General features: G+C 39.3%; 1 protein-coding gene across 2 annotated transcripts in view; it reads right to left on the reverse strand.

Annotated features, from left to right (window-relative positions):
• ap3b1a (adaptor related protein complex 3 subunit beta 1a) overlaps nucleotides 1-18,271 on the reverse strand; it is a 141,895-nt gene that overhangs the window by 15,964 nt on the left and 107,660 nt on the right. For both annotated transcript variants that reach the window (XM_080420082.1, XM_080420083.1), the window contains exons 23-26: nucleotides 16,950-17,178; nucleotides 8,712-8,796; nucleotides 6,967-7,064; nucleotides 2,089-2,227 (exon numbers count right to left, since the gene is read on the reverse strand). In XM_080420082.1, coding sequence (XP_080276208.1) covers nucleotides 2,089-2,227; nucleotides 6,967-7,064; nucleotides 8,712-8,796; nucleotides 16,950-17,178 — 551 coding nt within the window. The remainder of the gene's footprint in view (nucleotides 1-2,088; nucleotides 2,228-6,966; nucleotides 7,065-8,711; nucleotides 8,797-16,949; nucleotides 17,179-18,271) is intronic.

Below are 18,271 nucleotides of genomic sequence, written 5' to 3' on the forward strand. Positions count from 1 at the left end.
CACACGTTTAGCTATGGTGCCCGATTGCACAATCCTTACAAGTTATACCTCGTTGTAACGCAAATTGTTTTATATTACTCCTACAGATTGTTGCATTTTTCATATTCCATCCTGATTGGCTAAAATTGGCTTCCAAAGTTTGCAGGAGTGCTCAGTTTTGAACAAAATGCCTCAAATCATGAACACAGTGTGTAATTTATGTGAAATTTTGCACGCACAATCCCACTAGGCTGAGAAATAAATGGCACTTAGATTTCAGATTATCAGCCTCATGGTGGCACTGTAACAGGCCAATTCGCGTTTTTACCTATAACTGCACCAATCTGCGTAAAAATGTGTATGCGCACTCCCTAGAGGTGAAGGAAAAACATTTGCCCTGCATTTTTTGCATCTGCCTTTTATAGCGCCACCAGGAGGCCGATTAATGTAAAACACATAGTTTGATATTATTCCTTCAGATTGTATCCAAATAGAGCAAATCGGTACACATGATCTTTATAGTCACGTGATTAAGACGGATTTTTCATATTCCATCCTGATTTGCTAAGATTGGCATCTAAAGTTTGGAGGAGTGGCCCGTTTTGAACAAAATGCCTCAAATCATTGCTGTGAAACTTTACATGCACATTCCCACTAGGCAGAGGAAGACATTTTCACATTGTCCTGTTATATAGCGCCACCAGGAGGCCAATTTTTGCTAAACTAATTGTTTGATATTACTCGTACAGATTGTCCAAACATCACACAAATCGGTACATATTATCTCTATAGTCATGTGATCAAGAGCGATATGTCTGATTTTTCATATTCCATCCTGATTGGCTAAAATTGGCTTCCAAAGTTTGCAGGAGTGCTCAGTTTTGAACAAAATGCCTCAAATCATGAACACAGTGTGTAATTTATGTGAAATTTTGCACGCACAATCCCACTAGGCTGAGAAATAAATGGCACTTAGATTTCAGATTATCAGCCTCATGGTGGCACTGTAACAGGCCAATTCGCGTTTTTACCTATAACTGCACCAATCTGCGTAAAAATGTGTATGCGCACTCCCTAGAGGTGAAGGAAAAACATTTGCCCTGCATTTTTTGCATCTGCCTTTTATAGCGCCACCAGGAGGCCGATTAATGTAAAACACATAGTTTGATATTATTCCTTCAGATTGTATCCAAATAGAGCAAATCGGTACACATGATCTTTATAGTCACGTGATTAAGACGGATTTTTCATATTCCATCCTGATTTGCTAAGATTGGCATCTAAAGTTTGGAGGAGTGGCCCGTTTTGAACAAAATGCCTCAAATCATTGCTGTGAAACTTTACATGCACATTCCCACTAGGCAGAGGAAGACATTTTCACATTGTCCTGTTATATAGCGCCACCAGGAGGCCAGTTTTTGCTAAACTAATTGTTTGATATTACTCGTACAGATTGTCCAAACATCACACAAATCGGTACATATTATCTCTATAGTCATGTGATCAAGAGCGATATGTCTGATTTTTTACATTTCATCCTGATTGGCAAATTTTGAACATTGCTGGCCCACAATAGCCTACCTGACCTGGCGGAGACCTGTGCTGCTCAAGTACTGTACTTAAGTACACTTTTCAGGAATTTTTACTTTACTGGATTATTTCCAATTTTCAGTGCTTTTACTTCTACTCCACTACATCTCAGAGGCAAATATTGTACTTTTACTCCACTACAATTATTTGAAAACTAGTTACTAGTTACTTTGCAGATATAAATTATTATATTATGAATCATACATTAACCACTTTAGCTCTATTTTATACCTAAGCAATTTGAAAATAGCAGATCTACAAGCTCAGAACGCGTCGTGAGCTTGTAGATCTTCTTTTTTCAAACATTTTAGTACTTTTACTTTTGGTACATTTGGTACGTTGCAATATTGATACTTTTACTTAAGTAAATAATTTGAGTACTTTTTCCATCACTGCCTAATAGACCCAAGATAGTTGTTCCGGGATCCGATTGGTTCCGAGATGTATTTATTCTTTTAAATCATGGACCCCGACAAACCCTAATTGGGTTCGTCGTCAATTTAACTCAAGAGATCTCACCTGTGGGTGTGGTCCTCACTGGAAGGTATCTCTCCCACGTTGGCCACAGATGTAACACGCGTGCTCATTGGCTGGTTGGCGTTGATCTCTGTCGCCATGGTGACCGTTGCTGAGGTCTCATTCATGCCCAAAAGTTTACCTGGGTGTAAATGATAACCAAATGGTACAAATTATCAGTGGTGGAAAGTAACTAAGTACATGTACTTAAGTACTGTACTTAAAGTAATACTAGGTAACTTTTTCAACAAAACTAAAGTTAAATTGTATATCTTTTGTGAGTGGCAAAAGTTTCACAACACCCACTCCATGAATTTCACCCCCGAAAGCCTTTTATACATATATTTTCTATTGAACGGTGATAGGGGTGTCTTTCCCGCGAAAATGACGTCATGTAGCCGGAAAACGGAAGCGGAAATGCACCGGTTTCCTGTTTGGCCAGGAACTACTGCACCGGTTTCCTGTTTGGCCAGGAACTACCGCGCTAATAACAAAAAGGAAACTCACGCTGATTTTAAGAGATTGTATGATTTGAAGATCGAAAAAAAAATAGAAAAAGAAAACACAGCTCACGGTAACTAAAGCTCCACTGGCTAAGAGAAACGATCCACAGATCGTATAAAACAATTAAAAGAACGCTTTTTGAAACGCTTCCGTCTTCCGGTGAAAACGAATGGAATTCTGGGTAACAGAGGAATAAATGAACGGCCTGCAGTGACGGTAGTGACCAGCAGAGGCTGCTAAAAATCGTTTTCTTTAAACCTGCACTGTACAACTTTAACCCTGCAAGACCCGGATATATTTCTACTTACAAAAAAAAATAATCAACCTTTCAGATGGTGTTTTAGGAGTACTTTGGAGAGGAAAATATAATGTTTTTTAAAAAAAATAGTTTTCGTAAGGTTTTATTGAAATGTTGTAATATTACAACAGTGGGTCTAACGGGTAGCAGAATTTCCTATAGGCCATTTTTACTCACTGTCAGAATAGCATGGCAAATGTCTATATACTTCACTAAAACAACTTAAGGGTTCATTTATATGGTTATGGTTTATCATTTGGCCTCAGAACAGTATACATTATGAATAATATTGGGCCTCAGAACAGTACATTATGAATAATAACATCAATAAGCCATATTTTTAAGAATTTTGATTTTATTAAAAGAACAAAATGAAAAACAGTACAATGAATGTACTAAAGAAACCTAATTACAATATACACTGGTCACAATGTGATGCAAACAGCCCTCCACCGAAGACCAATTCACACCTGCTCAAAATGAAACGGGCACCCCCTCTCATCCATCAATTTGAACACCATTTACAATCACTTGCTTTTTAGCAGTGATAGTCCCAGAAACAGTTTCTGTCTCCTGAAATGCACAGACGAACACCACACTTGTGGCAGAGTAAGCTGGTGTAACTTGAACAGCCACTATTCCTGCAGCGCCCCCTCTCTGTCTTCCGTGGGAGGTGTCCAACTTGGTCCTGGCGCACATCTGATGGCCGATGTTGACATGGTGCCTTGCATGGATTGCAGTCTGGACACATCCCTTGCAGTGAAGCGAGGCTCTCTCCTTGCTTGTGGCATTCTGGGTTTGGCGTGTTTGGCCGGTTGGGGGGGGGGGCAGTGGGTCAGTGGGTCAGTGGGTTCACTGGGTTCACTGGGTGGATGGTTTTCTTTGGACTCCTCTCCACAGGCCTCTTCATCCGACTCTTCATCAGTTTCAGTAAAGTCGATGTCCACATCACTCTCTCCATGCATTACAATATCCAACACATCCCTTGCAGTGAAGCGAGGCTCTCTCCTTGCTTGTGGCATTCTGAAATGAAAATAAAGAAATACCATTAGTACATTAGTACTAGCACATCTCACTGCAGGTACATATTTCACAAGTCACACAATACTGTCTGGCCAACCTATTGTACTTTGCTTATCCTCACAAGTGGCATCAGTGATGATGGTACTTAGCACTATCAGTGATGAATGATGATGCTTAGCCTAACAAAGGGATTGGGGATGACTGTAAGTGGGCAATCCCAACACCCATCACATGAACAATGATGAGAGATTCTTAACTGGGCGACTCCCATATGAACAATTACCATACACTGATTGCTAACCACAAACATTACCAAAATGTTTTGCTAAAACATTATAGGCAATGACATGTTATAAGCTAATGATGCAGTATATTTGTATTCGAGTACAATTGGTTACAATATACAAATTGGTATATATATATATATATATATATATATATATATATATATATATATATATATATATATATATATATATATATATATATATATATATACACACACACACACACACACACACACACACACACACACACACACACACACACACACACACACACACACACACACACACATACCAATTTGTATGTTTTAACCAATTGTACTCGAAGACAAATATACTGCTTTAGCTTATAAGTTATAACATTTCATTGCCTATAATGTTTTAGCAAAACATTTTGGTAATGTTTGTGGTTATTTGTGGTATATATATATAGTAATGCAATGTGGGGAAAATACACATAATTGTATAAAAGACTCCACTTAGCCAGGTGAACAGGTGGCATTGCTATTTGCTACCACTATGACCCAGAGTTGTAAAAAAACAACAAGTATAAAGCATGCTCTAATTTACATTTGGGGGATATCTTTCCCAATAATATCATATGTACATGTTCTAGACATTCTAATGATCACCAAAAAAAATATTGCAGACATTTTACTTACTTTTTTGTGAGAAATCCTGTCCAGTGAAAAAGAGATTGTTCTTCCTTCAAGGATTTTCAAGTTGTGACTTTTCCTGCCTCTGTGGGGGGTATTTATATGCAAATATCCCGGCCAATGACATTGCAAGACTAAACAATAGGATCCAATGATGATGTTTAGGTGAAAGAATAACAGGAAAACAAATGATTTATACCATGTTTTTGATAAAATACAAATGTTGTAATATTACAACTGCGGGTCTTGGAGGGTTAAGTACAATGTTGAGTCATTGGTACTTTACCTGAGTAATACCATTTTCCAATACTTTTACTAGTTAGCCTCACCTATGGATTAAAGCAACATAAAATCTCACAACAGATTTTTTTTGTTATGCCAAGTTCTTATCTGTAATTTGTGAAACAGTGTGAAAGGCACCCCCACACACACTTAGCACTGTGTTACATAAACAATATGTAGAATGACCATGTTTTGGTAGCCATACAGCCAACCAGTTGAAGAAAATTGCAGATTGAGCCTTTAACCTTTGCTTTTATGAAATATCTGATATCATTAGGATTTTCTGGAAGATTAAAGATGCAGTGCAGTGACGTTTTCGGTCATTCTATTTTGAAGATTCAGTCTGAAACGTTGTCTCAACCGACTCTCAACGTTGTCTCAACCGACTCTCAATCAATCAGAAGATCCCATCCCTTCAGGCTATGGGACGTTGGAATTTCAATCACTTCAGCCGTGCGCAACAGGGCTAGTGTTTGTTTACAAGTGAGAGAGAGACGACCAGTTAAGCATGTTTGCTACTACGTGGCTTATTTCTAACCTACAGTATAATGTTTTCAGATACATATTTTAGTGTGCAGATTAAGTTTAAAATGAGTAATACACCGTCTGGATGTCATCTTGAATGAGATTCAAAACGGAGTAGCTCTGTAATTAAAATCAGCTGTGTTTGAAGAACGTGCAGTTTTGTGAATCAAAAAGGTGCATGTAATCAAGATTCATTTATATTCATGAAAGCTGCATTATGTCATCACGCAGCACGTTTTCGTTTACAGGAAGTAATTAAGATTGGCTTTTTAGGGACTTTTGATATAAAAATACACAAAATGTGTTTTTTAATTATTTTGGCATCTATTGTTAGGTATGCCCATGACCACGGATATGCTTTAAAAGTGTGAAAAACATATTTTTCATTTCACTACACCTTTAACTCTTTCAATGCCATGCTTATTTATGGAATTTTGGTTCTGAGTGCCACAACCAAAATTAATTGTAAAAAAAAAAGTGCTTAGGAGCCGAGATACAGCCTTTTTAAGTAAAAAGTTAAACAAGAAGTGAATGGAGCAGCAAATCTTCAAATCATCATATCTTGGGTTCTGAACATGTTTTTCCAAAAAAAATAAATTAAAAATCATGACGTATTTGACGTAGTGTGGCACACGGGGCGTTAGGCCTCATGACGTATTTGACGTATTGTGGCACTGAAAGAGTTAACCATGTCTTCTATTGCTAGTTTGACCACTTCATATGCTCTTTAATCGTAAAGTAACAAATAACCAAAAATAGGCTCCATCTACAACGTGAGCTTAGAGATAGAGGATTTTTGGTGCGTGACATGCCTCCATAGAAGACATGCTGACTTCAATGGCAGTGGTTCTCAACCTTTTCAGGCCGCGAACTTGAACTGGGGACCCCACAAAATAATCATATTTGGACTGGGGATTATATTTATATTTATATATTATATTATATTTAGTTTGACTCTGTTCCACAGATAAATATTGTGAAAATAGCATATTTAGAAAATAGAGCTCACAGCGAGGCATTGTGAGCTTGTAGATCAGCTATTTACAAAATGCCTCTTTCTTAAAATATTTGACAATTTGGCCAATGTTTGACCAGTTTTTATAGTATAGTTTGTTGATTACTTTTGATGCAGTACTGGTCTTTCTTATTTTCTTCTTAATAGGTATTAAATGTCATTTTTTCAAAATGTAGAGCCATCTGGGGACCCCTCCAAAATCATGTGGGAACCCCCCTGGGGGTCCTGACACACAGGTTGAGAACCAATGACTGAAATCAGTCATGGCTACTGAGAACTTTAATGGATGATCACCTCGCTCCTTGCAGAAGTCTTGTTCGGTCATGGTGACAGGTGTTAACAGCTCTCCTACGGCAGCCTGGATGGACACACTGAACTGATGCTCTTTGGTGCTGCAAGAGACAAGAAGACAAACTGTTCACTACCATCTGACACATACATAAATGTCACATTATAAACAAGTCTTCAAATACATTTCAAAACTGTTTGAAAGCATTTCACAGGCTCAGTTAATCAGTTAGCAGTTGAAATGCATCGCAATCAAAGCTACATATACACTAAGAAGGAAGTTTAAAGCTAAATAATAATAATCTGTATATACGTTATTTAAACGGTAATATCCATCCATCCACATTGCAAGTTAATGACATGTAATGGCATGTCACCAGGGTTAAAGTGGTTAAACAAAATTAGACCCCGTTAACAAAACATCTACTGTTGCACAAACTTGGACACATCGTCGGTCTTGCAATAGACACCCTCCTCCAGGCGACCCGAACGAGGCTGACCTCCATTAACTCTGAGAGTGTACAAATGGAACCAAATGGACCCTTAGGGTCCATTTGGTTCCATTTGTACACTCTCAGAGTTACACACCTGCAAGGAACCATTTGGAACCCCCTCAAGGAACCATGAGGGTACCTGGACCACACTTCAGTGTTGATTTCGTCGACTAAAACTATGACGAAAAATGTTCGTCGGCTACCTTTTTTCACTGACGAAAACTAAATAAAAACTAAATAAAAACTAAGCTATGATGACTAAAACTAAGACTAAATATATTGACATATATTTCGTAAACAAATAAAAACTAGACTAAAATGTTAGGAGAAGAGAAGAGATCCAGTAGAACTAAAAGACAAGTCATTTTATGCTTGGTTGCGCTCAGGTGTTGCGCTCTGAAAATAGCAGATCTACAGCTTGTAGATCGGCAATTTTCAGCATGCAACCAAGTGTAAAATCAGCCATTGTGACGCTATCAAGGCACCGCCAAAATACATTTTAGTCGACTAAATCAACTGTAGATTTAGTCGACTATAATCTTATGATATTTAGTCGACTAAAACTAGACAGTAAAACATTTCAGATGACTAAAATATGTCAAACTAAATGGAATTTGATTCAAAAGACATTTGCTGTCAAAATCAACACTATTTGAGACCCACTGGTGTAGCAGAGTGTTTCCAGTGAGCCAACATGCACAATATCAGCACCCTGACTCTGTTTGACCAGAATGGAACAGAGCCTTCATGAAGTATCATTGGTAACACCTGTGAAGGAAGTAAGACAGAGGCCCAATTTCTTCCCAATATGGCTGCTGTGCATAGAGCCTATATGTGCAGTTACAGGAAGATTGGAGTGTAAGTATATAAACACAGACCATCAGTAATGAAGATATGGGTGTTTTTGTATGAGTGGGTGAGTGAGTGGCAACACAAATAATAAGGCAAAGACCCGCCATCTCCGCTTAACTTCCCGCATCTGTGTGAGGTAGATGGCCGCTTCTTTAGGAGACCAGAAGTGGGTTGGAGTCTATTCATTCCAATGGCAGTGTGAAAGTGAACACAGCTTCTGAACCATTCTTTAGCCCTCCCCCCATAAACTAAATGTTGCACCCATTCGTCACAAGCCACACAATCTCCTCAACATTCTGCTTTTTTTCAGGAGAAAATTCAACTTTGTTATCATCCTTTTCTCCATCCCAACATGGGTTGGCGTATGGGTGGGTGGGTGCATAGGTGGGTGTCAGCTTGTCTCACCACAACTGGAAGATGGCTGCTTGCGTGGAGTCGTTGAAATCAATACCCATGGAAACGGTAACCGAGGCCTCCGGCTCCAGTCGATCTGACAAACGGAAGAGGAGACAGAGAGAGAGAGGGGGGGGTGAGTGACAAGGGCAGAGTGGGCAACGTGGGGGGTGGGGGGTGTTAACAGAGTGGAACAGACAGGCATGCACAGCGTCTGTGTTTTCTACTTCACAAAGCAAGGCCACCGTGTGAGAAATTCATCTTTCAATCTCACTCCTTCAAAGCCAAGGGGAAAAAAAGAATATGAAGGTCTAGCATATATCCAAAATACCATGCCTGTCAAATACTGCGTCAACGATGGGGAGAGAACACACACACACACACACACACACACACACACACACACACACACACACACACACACACACACACACACACACACACACACACACACACACACACACACACACACACACACACACACACACACACACACACACACACACACACACACACACACACACACACAGTGAGACAGAGACAAAGAGGGAGACAGAGAGAGGAGTAAGTGAAAAAGATAAAACTGGGCAACATAACATGGTATTTGACATCATCTCTATGGGCATGGGTCTTCAACAGGGGGTCCTCAGAGTTACTACAGGGGGGCACCACATCTTTGTGTGATTTTTACATTAACCACTTTAACCCAGCATTCCTATTCTGGGGGAATGCTAGCCGGAAATAGCAAATCTACAATCTCACAACGCCTCGAATCAAGGTCAAATTTACTAATTATTGAGGGTTTAAGAGTTTATATGTCTGAAAATACACATCAACATGAAGTTCAAGTTCAAGTTTATTATGTCCCAAATTGGGCAACTTATGTTACAGCAGATAGTGAGAAAGTAAGAAACTCCAACACACAGTAAACATACATACACAAGACACACATAGACATAGACATAATCACAAGATCCAGATAATAATAGCTACTCATAGCTACCTCCTCCTGCTGCTGTTATTGATGGCACGAATAGAAGTAGGTACAAATGAGAATTTGTACCTATTGTTTTTAGCTACAGGGGTCTTTAACCTTTGGCCGGAAGGCAAGAATTCATATTCAGGATTTAGGGGGTGAGAGCTGTCTGCCATAATAGAAGATGCTTTCTTAAGCACCTGCTGGTCATATATATGACTCAGACATCTAAATTGTGCCCCCACAATCTTGCTGGCCCCCCTCACAACCCTGTTAAGGGCATTTTTCTGTTTAATGCCAAGGTTTCCATACCAACAAATGGCAGCAAATGAAATAACAGACTCTATGAAAGCTCTGTAGAATAAAATCATCAGTGACTTGTCCACCTGAAATTTGGCTAGCTTCCTTAAACAGAAGAGGCGCTGTTGACCTTTCTTACACACCATTTCAGTATTGAAGTCAAATTTCAGACGATCGTCAATAATGGAGCCGAGATATTTATAAGTGGTTACCAAATCCACTGTCTGGCCATTTATGAATACAACATATTAACTCATTGAGTGCCATTAACGTGTTTCACGTGTTTTTACCGCTATGGCGCAACATGCCAATGACGTGTTTGACGTGTTTTTGAAAAAATAGTAAAAAATAAATAAATATATATATTACTTTTTTCATTTATTTTTAATATATTTTTTTGAAAATTAAATGTTTTTAATACAATTAAAAAATTAAATAAAATAAATGAAAAAGGTTATCGAAAAAACACGGCCCCCTTGCGTATTAGGAGGGCAGGGTGAGTCACCAGAACCAAGGACGGGTGTTTTTGATGAATCTAACATGCTAAAAATGGAGTTTGAAGTTATAATGGGTTTGTATAGACGAATCCACAGACGCGCTGCCTGTAGCTGCCTGTAGGCGGCCATTGCTGCGGTGTCGCGTCCGCGGAGCGTTGACACCGCAGCAATGGCTGCGCCCAGGGCAGCGCTCCGTGGATTCGTGTATAGGAAGGGGCCGTGTCTGATAAAATGAATATCAAATATCTAAATACTGAATCAAGCAACTTAAAAACGGTCTGGGGGGTCACTAAAGCCTGAATAGACGATAAAATGACCAAAAGTTTTTGTTTGTGTAAACAAACATTAATTTACACAACACTGATGATGAGTGCGGTCAAACAAGTCTATGAAGCTATCTATAAAATCCATGAACAAATTTAATCTGCAACACAATTCTACACAATATGGAGTGGGGGGTCCCTGCTTCATCTCTCTCTCAACTAAGGGGTCCTTGACCTGAAAAATAGACCCCTGATCTATGGACAATGTTTGACATCTCATCACGTTGTCCCTCCTTAATAACACAATATTTAGGTTATATTATGCATTTCTCAAACACATACAACATCCATGCATCCATCTTTAACCCATTCAAACCGGGAACACATCTGTGTCATTTTAAGATTTCTTTGGCTATTAAAAAAATAGCAGATCTACAGCTATGAGCTTGTAGGATCTGCAATTTTCTTTTTTAAATCTTGGAATATATACAGTATGTATTTTTAAAGCAAACATTTTTAACTCCAATATTTGCTTCTGGGGGGTCCCTGGAACAAAATATTTTGGCGGCCAAATACATAATTTTGGGGATCCTTGACATGAAAAACGTTTGAGAACCACTGATATATAGCAACAAAATCCGTACTAGATGCCTGAACCACCTTAGCTGGCCATGTCTATTTGGAGGATCCATAACTGGCATTCATCCACTGTCTGCCTGTATGTTCTCAGTGTGACATTAGCCTCCTCCCAGCCTTTACTCATCTCTGAGGAGAAAAGCCTGGTCATGACCTAATGCAGTGTGTCTATAGGGGCGGGACTTCCGTCGGATGTATTTCCCACCGGAAATGATATTTTTCGACAAATCACAACACTCGTCTCATTCATGGAGAATTTGTAACACGTTAACGTCATTTTCTTGGGCGGTACTTCCGCCAAATTCCGGTACTTCCATTTAGACACTCAACTGGCTAGGTCTTGCCCAGCGTGGTGTGACATCAGTCCAACGTCATATATATATATTTTTTAAGTTTAACCCATTACAACTTGAGGCCGATTCTACAGATGCCTTCTAAATCAGTAGTTCTCAAACGTTTTCGTGCCAAGGACCCCCAAAATGATATGTATTTCGCCACGAACCCTCCCTCCATCTGAAAATGTTTTGTACCAGGGACCGCCAGAAGAGAGGATTTGTGTTAAAAGAAAATATATATATTCCAAACATTTCAAACACTTTCAAGCTTTTTCAGAAATGTTGTAGATCTGCTATTTTTGAGAACCGCTGTTCTAAACCACTGTTCTACATCTTTAAAAAAAACAAAAGCGTATGTTGCTATATATACAGTATATAGCAAAAATCTAAAATGACACAGATGCTTCCATGGTTTTAACGGGTAAAAAAAAAAAATAGCAGCCACGTTGTGAACGAGTAGATCTGCTATTTTGGCTATTCGGCGTACAAGTAGTATACAGGGCCACATACACGCGGTGAACATATCAGAAAACACAAGTGCATGCATGCGTGCACGTGTGTGTGTGTGTGTGTGTGTGTGTGTGTGTGTGTGTGTGTGTGTGTGTGTGTGTGTGTGTGTGTGTGTGTGTGTGTGTGTGTGTGTGTGTGTGTGTGTGTGTGTGTGTGTGTGTGTCAGATGTAAGAAGTGGTGGGGGGGATCTAAGGGAAAAAAGGTTGGGAACCACTGAGTTAGAGGAGACATATAAGACAGACCCATCCTCCACGCCCAGTCTGTTTCTCCCTCCACGGAGTTGAAGGGTTTTATAACAGTACAACTCTGTTGTTTCTCCCTCCACGGAGTTGAAGGGTTTTATAACAGTACAACTCTGTTGTTTCTCTCTCCATGGAGCTGAAGGGTTTTATAACAGTACAACTCTGTTGTTTCTCTCTCCATGGAGCTGAAGGGTTTTATAACAGTGCAACTCTGTTGTTTCTCTCTCCATGGAGTACAAGGTTTAAGCTTCATTCATGCCGTCAGAGAATGGCCGACATACACGTTCTTTGCTGGCTTAACAGTAGCAAAGAAGATGGGGGCTACAAGATGAAAACCTTCACATACCTTAACATTTTGTAATTTTGTGATTATTTCTTATTTCAGTATATCTAGAATTATTAACGGCAAATTGCAGATGAGCTTAAGGACATGTTTAGGCTGTCCTTGCACAGTAGGATGAACTTTGCAGAGGTATGCAGTGTTTAGTCCTGACTTTTCTTATTCTTTTATTCCTTATTCTTTTGTTCTGTTAGTTTTTTTATGTTGTGTTCTATCTGTATCTTGTTTTTGTTCAGTTCATTTATGCTGGCATAATTGGATTGTTTTTGTGATATAACAAAACATCCGTTCACAACGCGTCACGAATGCCATCGCACGATGGAGCAAAAATGAGGCTTTAGAGTACAACTCTTTCGTTTCTTCTCTCCATGGAGTAGAAGGTTTTTAACAGAACAACTCTTTCCTCAGACAGAGAACAGACCAGAGGCCTCCAGAGTAAAACTCAGCAGTGGAAACAGAGTCATCATAGTCTACCTCGCTGCCCAGTCTTCACTGTCAGGTGGAAACCTTGCATGTCCAAAACTTTTCGGGAAATGGAAAACAAAATAACCTGTGTTCGAATGAATCCAGTGTTATTTATTCACGTGCTCTTGGGTGTTCTACTTTTGACCTCTGTTATATGTTGACCTTCGACCTGCCACGCTCCTAAACCTCTCTTTCATCTTCTATTTCCCTCCGAGTTCAGTAGTCATTAGAAACTCAGGCTAATTGCCATTACATACTGTATCGTTGCTGTCAGGCGAATACCTTGTGTAAAAAACATTTTCAAATAGTGAAAATAGCCGATCTACAAGCTCACAACACATCGCGATGCGATGCATTGTGAGCTTGTAGATCTGCTATTTTCACTACATTTGTGACACTCTTATATGGTGAAATAGGGCATTAATTAACAAAATAATATACATTTGAAACATGGAGATATATGAGGTTTCCGCCCGACAGCAACGATATTTGATTGATTGAATAATTTATTAGCCAGATTGAAAACGGTACAGCAGTACAGTTAAAAAAGCTATGATAAAAGGATAACACAAAAACCCCCAGGGGGCTCGATTCCATAACATAAGTACATTAGTAAGTACAAAAGTAATGGATCATAATAAAGGAGGCGTGTGGCAAGAGTTTTTGCAGTTTTGAAGTAATCATTTGTTTTACTTTCTCAGTGTAGTGTTGGATTTCAGTTTGAATTTAGTTAGTTTTATGAGTGTATGAGTAGTTTTAGTCGTTAGGAGTTGACTGTGATCATAGTTTTATTGTAGTTTTTTTATTAAGTTTTAGTATTTCAGGTATTATGAGGAAATTGATGAAGCTGAAAGACGGTAGGATAAAATAATGCATGATATCAGAGATATAAAAGGCAGCCAAAGCTTCAGTACTGCTACAAGTCAGCTGTTCAAAGAGCACAACTAATATTTGACTGAAATGTGCATTAAACCATTCAATCCGGGAAATCATCCGTGTCATTTTAGATTTGAGCTATATAGCACATTCGTTCTCAAAGTGGGGTCCTTATCGGGTGGTTCCAGGGGGTCCCCAGCAAAAGTAGTTAACACATTCCCTGCCATTGACGAAAATCTCCGTCATTTAAAATCCACCCATTTACCGCCATTGACGGGGATCTCTGTCATAAAAAAAAAAAGAAAAGAAAAGAAACCAAGATAACGTGATCCGAAAGTTGAAATAGGGAGATTTGAGCATCAAATTCTGCCTGACAACAACGATTTGGATACCGTAGTTAACCGAAATGTGTTCTTATGCAAAAAATGATGGACTCCATTGCAAGGAAACCAAGTACTTGCCGCTTGCTGCTGCTTGGGGGCATTATTATTTTCCAATAAGCACACTCCAGCATGTGTGTTATGCTTTATTTACAAACAAAAAATCTGGCCATAACTATATTCTCTATTCCTGCTATGCAGCCAAAAAGCTGCCTGCATCCTCTCACATTAGCCAAGCTCCATCGATCCAAATTACCCAGCGCTTGGCTCCTTAAGTCCATTCAATGCACAATCAATTCCCTGCAATTGATGCTTCTAACGTGCTTGAGCGCACACACTAGCTTTTTTCCCCCTTTGTGTGTGTGTGTGTGTGTGTGTGTGTGTGTGTGTGTGTGTGTGTGTGTGTGTGTGTGTGTGTATACACGTTTACCCAGAGAACTAAATCAGAGCAAGTTGCAGGGATAAACTGATCATAGAAATGCATAAGGGGAGATATTGTGACAGTGTATATTTGTGTGTGAGAGAGACAAGCGTTCGCTGGCTGTGATCAATACATATCAGGTGGGATTAGCTCGCGTAATTTGGACTGATTTCAGGCTTGTGGGAGCAGAGAGAGAGAAGCATTGATGGCCTCTCTGATGAAACCAGCTTAGAGTTTTTAATATCATCATATTTTCCATGTGCACATCAGATGTAATGTGGATGTCAGAGGACCTCATCCACATCACTACTGAAAGACAGCAGGCAAACAACATCATTACTGTGGCCATAGAGGGAAGAGAAGTTGTTCAGCATCGCTACAGATGGTCTGCAAGGGCTGTGACTCTCAACAAACTCACTCGATTTCAAGGACCCCCATTTTGATAACCATTAGACCACAGACCTCCAATTGACACAATTTTTAATCTTTGGGACCCCAGTCTACACTATACAATCCTCAGTGTTCATTTAGCTCTGAGTGTGTGCAAATGGAACTTTGGTTCCATTTGTACACTCTCAGAGTTACAGACCTGTAAGGGTCCATTTGGGTCCATTTGTACACTCTCAGAGTTACAGACCTGTAAGGGCCCATTTGGTTCCATTTGTACACTCTCAGAGTTACAGACCTGTAAGGGTCCATGTGGTTCCCAATCCCAACTATCACTAGTATGTGATAATAGTCCTCTGACCCCACTATGAGAACCAGTATCCAAGAGGGTTATATTTTTAAAGACATTTTGAAATATCTTTCAACGATATTTTTGAATTTCCATTCCTGCTCAGCGGCAAGCTAGACATGCTTGAACCAAGTTGATATCCACTAGGACGTAAGCGCTTTTGCACACCAAGTCGGACGCCATTTTTTTTTTTTTTTAATATGATCTGTTTCTTAACACATCTGAAATAAACACAGGAAACGAACTGGGGTCGAAAATAGACTGTAAACATAAATATGGACTAAGGGATCGTGAGGTCACCCATTGGTTTCTCTACAGACCCGCTTTGAAGCCACTAGTTGATCGAAAAATGGCGAGTGCAACAGCTGCTTTTCCCTCGGTAGAATCCAGTCACAAGCCCCGAAAGCATAGCCTGCTTTAACATCAATAAAACAAATAATCATGGGACCATCATTTACAAAAACGCATCATGCAGTATGAAAGAAGACTTACGATTGAAAACATAACGTTTTTATGAAAAGGTTTACTGAGATAATAAAACCGAATGTAAAGTCACGTCAACTCTTCAATGGAATGGGAATTAATTTTTGGATTCTACAAATGTCTTCTAAATCCTAACTTTTTAGAAAGCTTATTTGCTATTATATCAGTGGTTCTCAAACTTTTTTCATGTCAAGGACCCCCAAAATGTTTTTTTGGCCACGGACCCCAGAAGCAAAGATTTGAGTTACAAATGTTCGCTTTAAAAAAATATATATATATACTGTATTCAAAGATTTCCATATAGATTTTCTGTTTTTTTCAACAACAAAAAATGCAGATCTACAAGCTCATAGCTCATATGAGCTTGTATATCTACTATTTTTGTTGAATAGCCAAAGAAATCTAAAAATGACACAGATGCGTCCCCAGTCTTAAAGGGATAGTTCACCCCCAAAATGATATTTTTTTGTATCGATTGGTCACCCCATGGAGACTTGAATTAATGGATATTTTTTTGTTTTTGTCGCATTCCTTAGCCACTAATTTGATGACCGGCATTGGTTCCGGTAGGAGACGCAAAGAGTCTCCTTTGTGTCTCCTACCGGAACTGCTGCCTACCGGTCTTCTTGTCATCAAATTATTGGCTTAGGCATGAGACAAAAACATATAGTATCCATGAATTCAAGTCTCCATGGCATGGGGTGACTAATCGATAGAAAAAAAATATTTTTTGGGGTGAACTATCCCTTTAATGAGTTTAACTACCATAACCTTGGGCTCAAGACTCACCTATGGTGTTGAAACAGTGCATGTTGAGGCCTGCGGGGCTGAGGTCTCCGACGTGTATCTCTTCCATGCAGTGGTCAGACATGTTGGTGAGGGTGAGCTGGACGGATACCATGCTGGGCTGGTAGATGCAGGCCTGGCGGGGGAAGCAGTACGCAGCCGACAGGCCTTTTCCCGTCATGTGATGCAGCAGCTCGAAGCTCTTCACCGGACTGAACGACTGGCTGCAGACCTACGGGAAAAAACACACACACATACTAATAATTAAAGCACCTGTGTCATTTTAGATTTATATATATATATATATATATATATATATATGTACCTTTTTCAGAGAACTCTCTAGGATTTAGAACAGTGGTTCTCAAAAATAGCAGCTGTACAAGCTCACGTGCCGCGCTGTGAGCTTGTACAGCTGCTATCTTTGAACATTTTTTTAAAATCTTGAAAGTGTTTGAAAAACAGCCAGGAAAAAACAAAACAAAAAAAAGAAAGTGGGAAGTTATTTCACGCCCTTGTTGTTGTATATGGGTCTTCAACACGGTGTCCGGGACCCCTAGGGAGTCCCCCAGAGTTACTACTGTGGCACCGGCAAGTCTGAGTGTGACAGGGACTGTTTTTGTTTGTTTTAACATTAACCATTCATCTTTTTGTTTAAAAGGCGATCATTTTTAACACAAATCCTTGCTTCTGGGGGTGCCCGGCACAACACATTTTCAGGTGGGGGTCCATATGAATTTGGTGGTCTTTGGCACAAAAGAGGTTTGAGAACCACTGATCTAGGAGCTCAAAGCGCGTCACAGTCTGTGACATTGTGAGCTTGCAGATCTGCCGTCTTGTTTATTCATTAACAATGTCAGAAAAAGTCACTGTATGATGCAGTGCGCTAGCACTAAAATGTCTACTTATCACCTCATTTCAAACAGACACCCAACAGGCTGAAAATATCTTTTCATACCATAGAAAGAGACAGGTTGACAGAGTGGAAGCCAAAGGTGTGAACATAATTATCAAATAAAATGACATGGGGAAAAAAATAACTGGTGGTTTATAAATGTATCCAGAAATAAAAGTGTAAAGTGAGAGAGGAATGTAAACTAATCAAGTTGATTTATAAAAAGGTTACAAGTTAGCTTGGTTGGATTATAGTCAGTGGTGGAAAGTAACTAAGTACATTTACTAAAGTACTGTACTTAAGGGACATTTTGAGGTATTTTTTTTATGCTTCATGCTTTTTACTGCACTACAATTGTTTGAAACTGTAGTTAATAATTAATTTTTCAGATTTAGATAATAGAAAACATACATTATCCAATTAAGACCCG

The sequence above is a fragment of the Gymnoscopelus braueri genome (assembly GCF_963280865.1).
Source record: "Gymnoscopelus braueri genome assembly, chromosome: 22".
NCBI lineage: Eukaryota > Metazoa > Chordata > Actinopteri > Myctophiformes > Myctophidae > Gymnoscopelus > Gymnoscopelus braueri.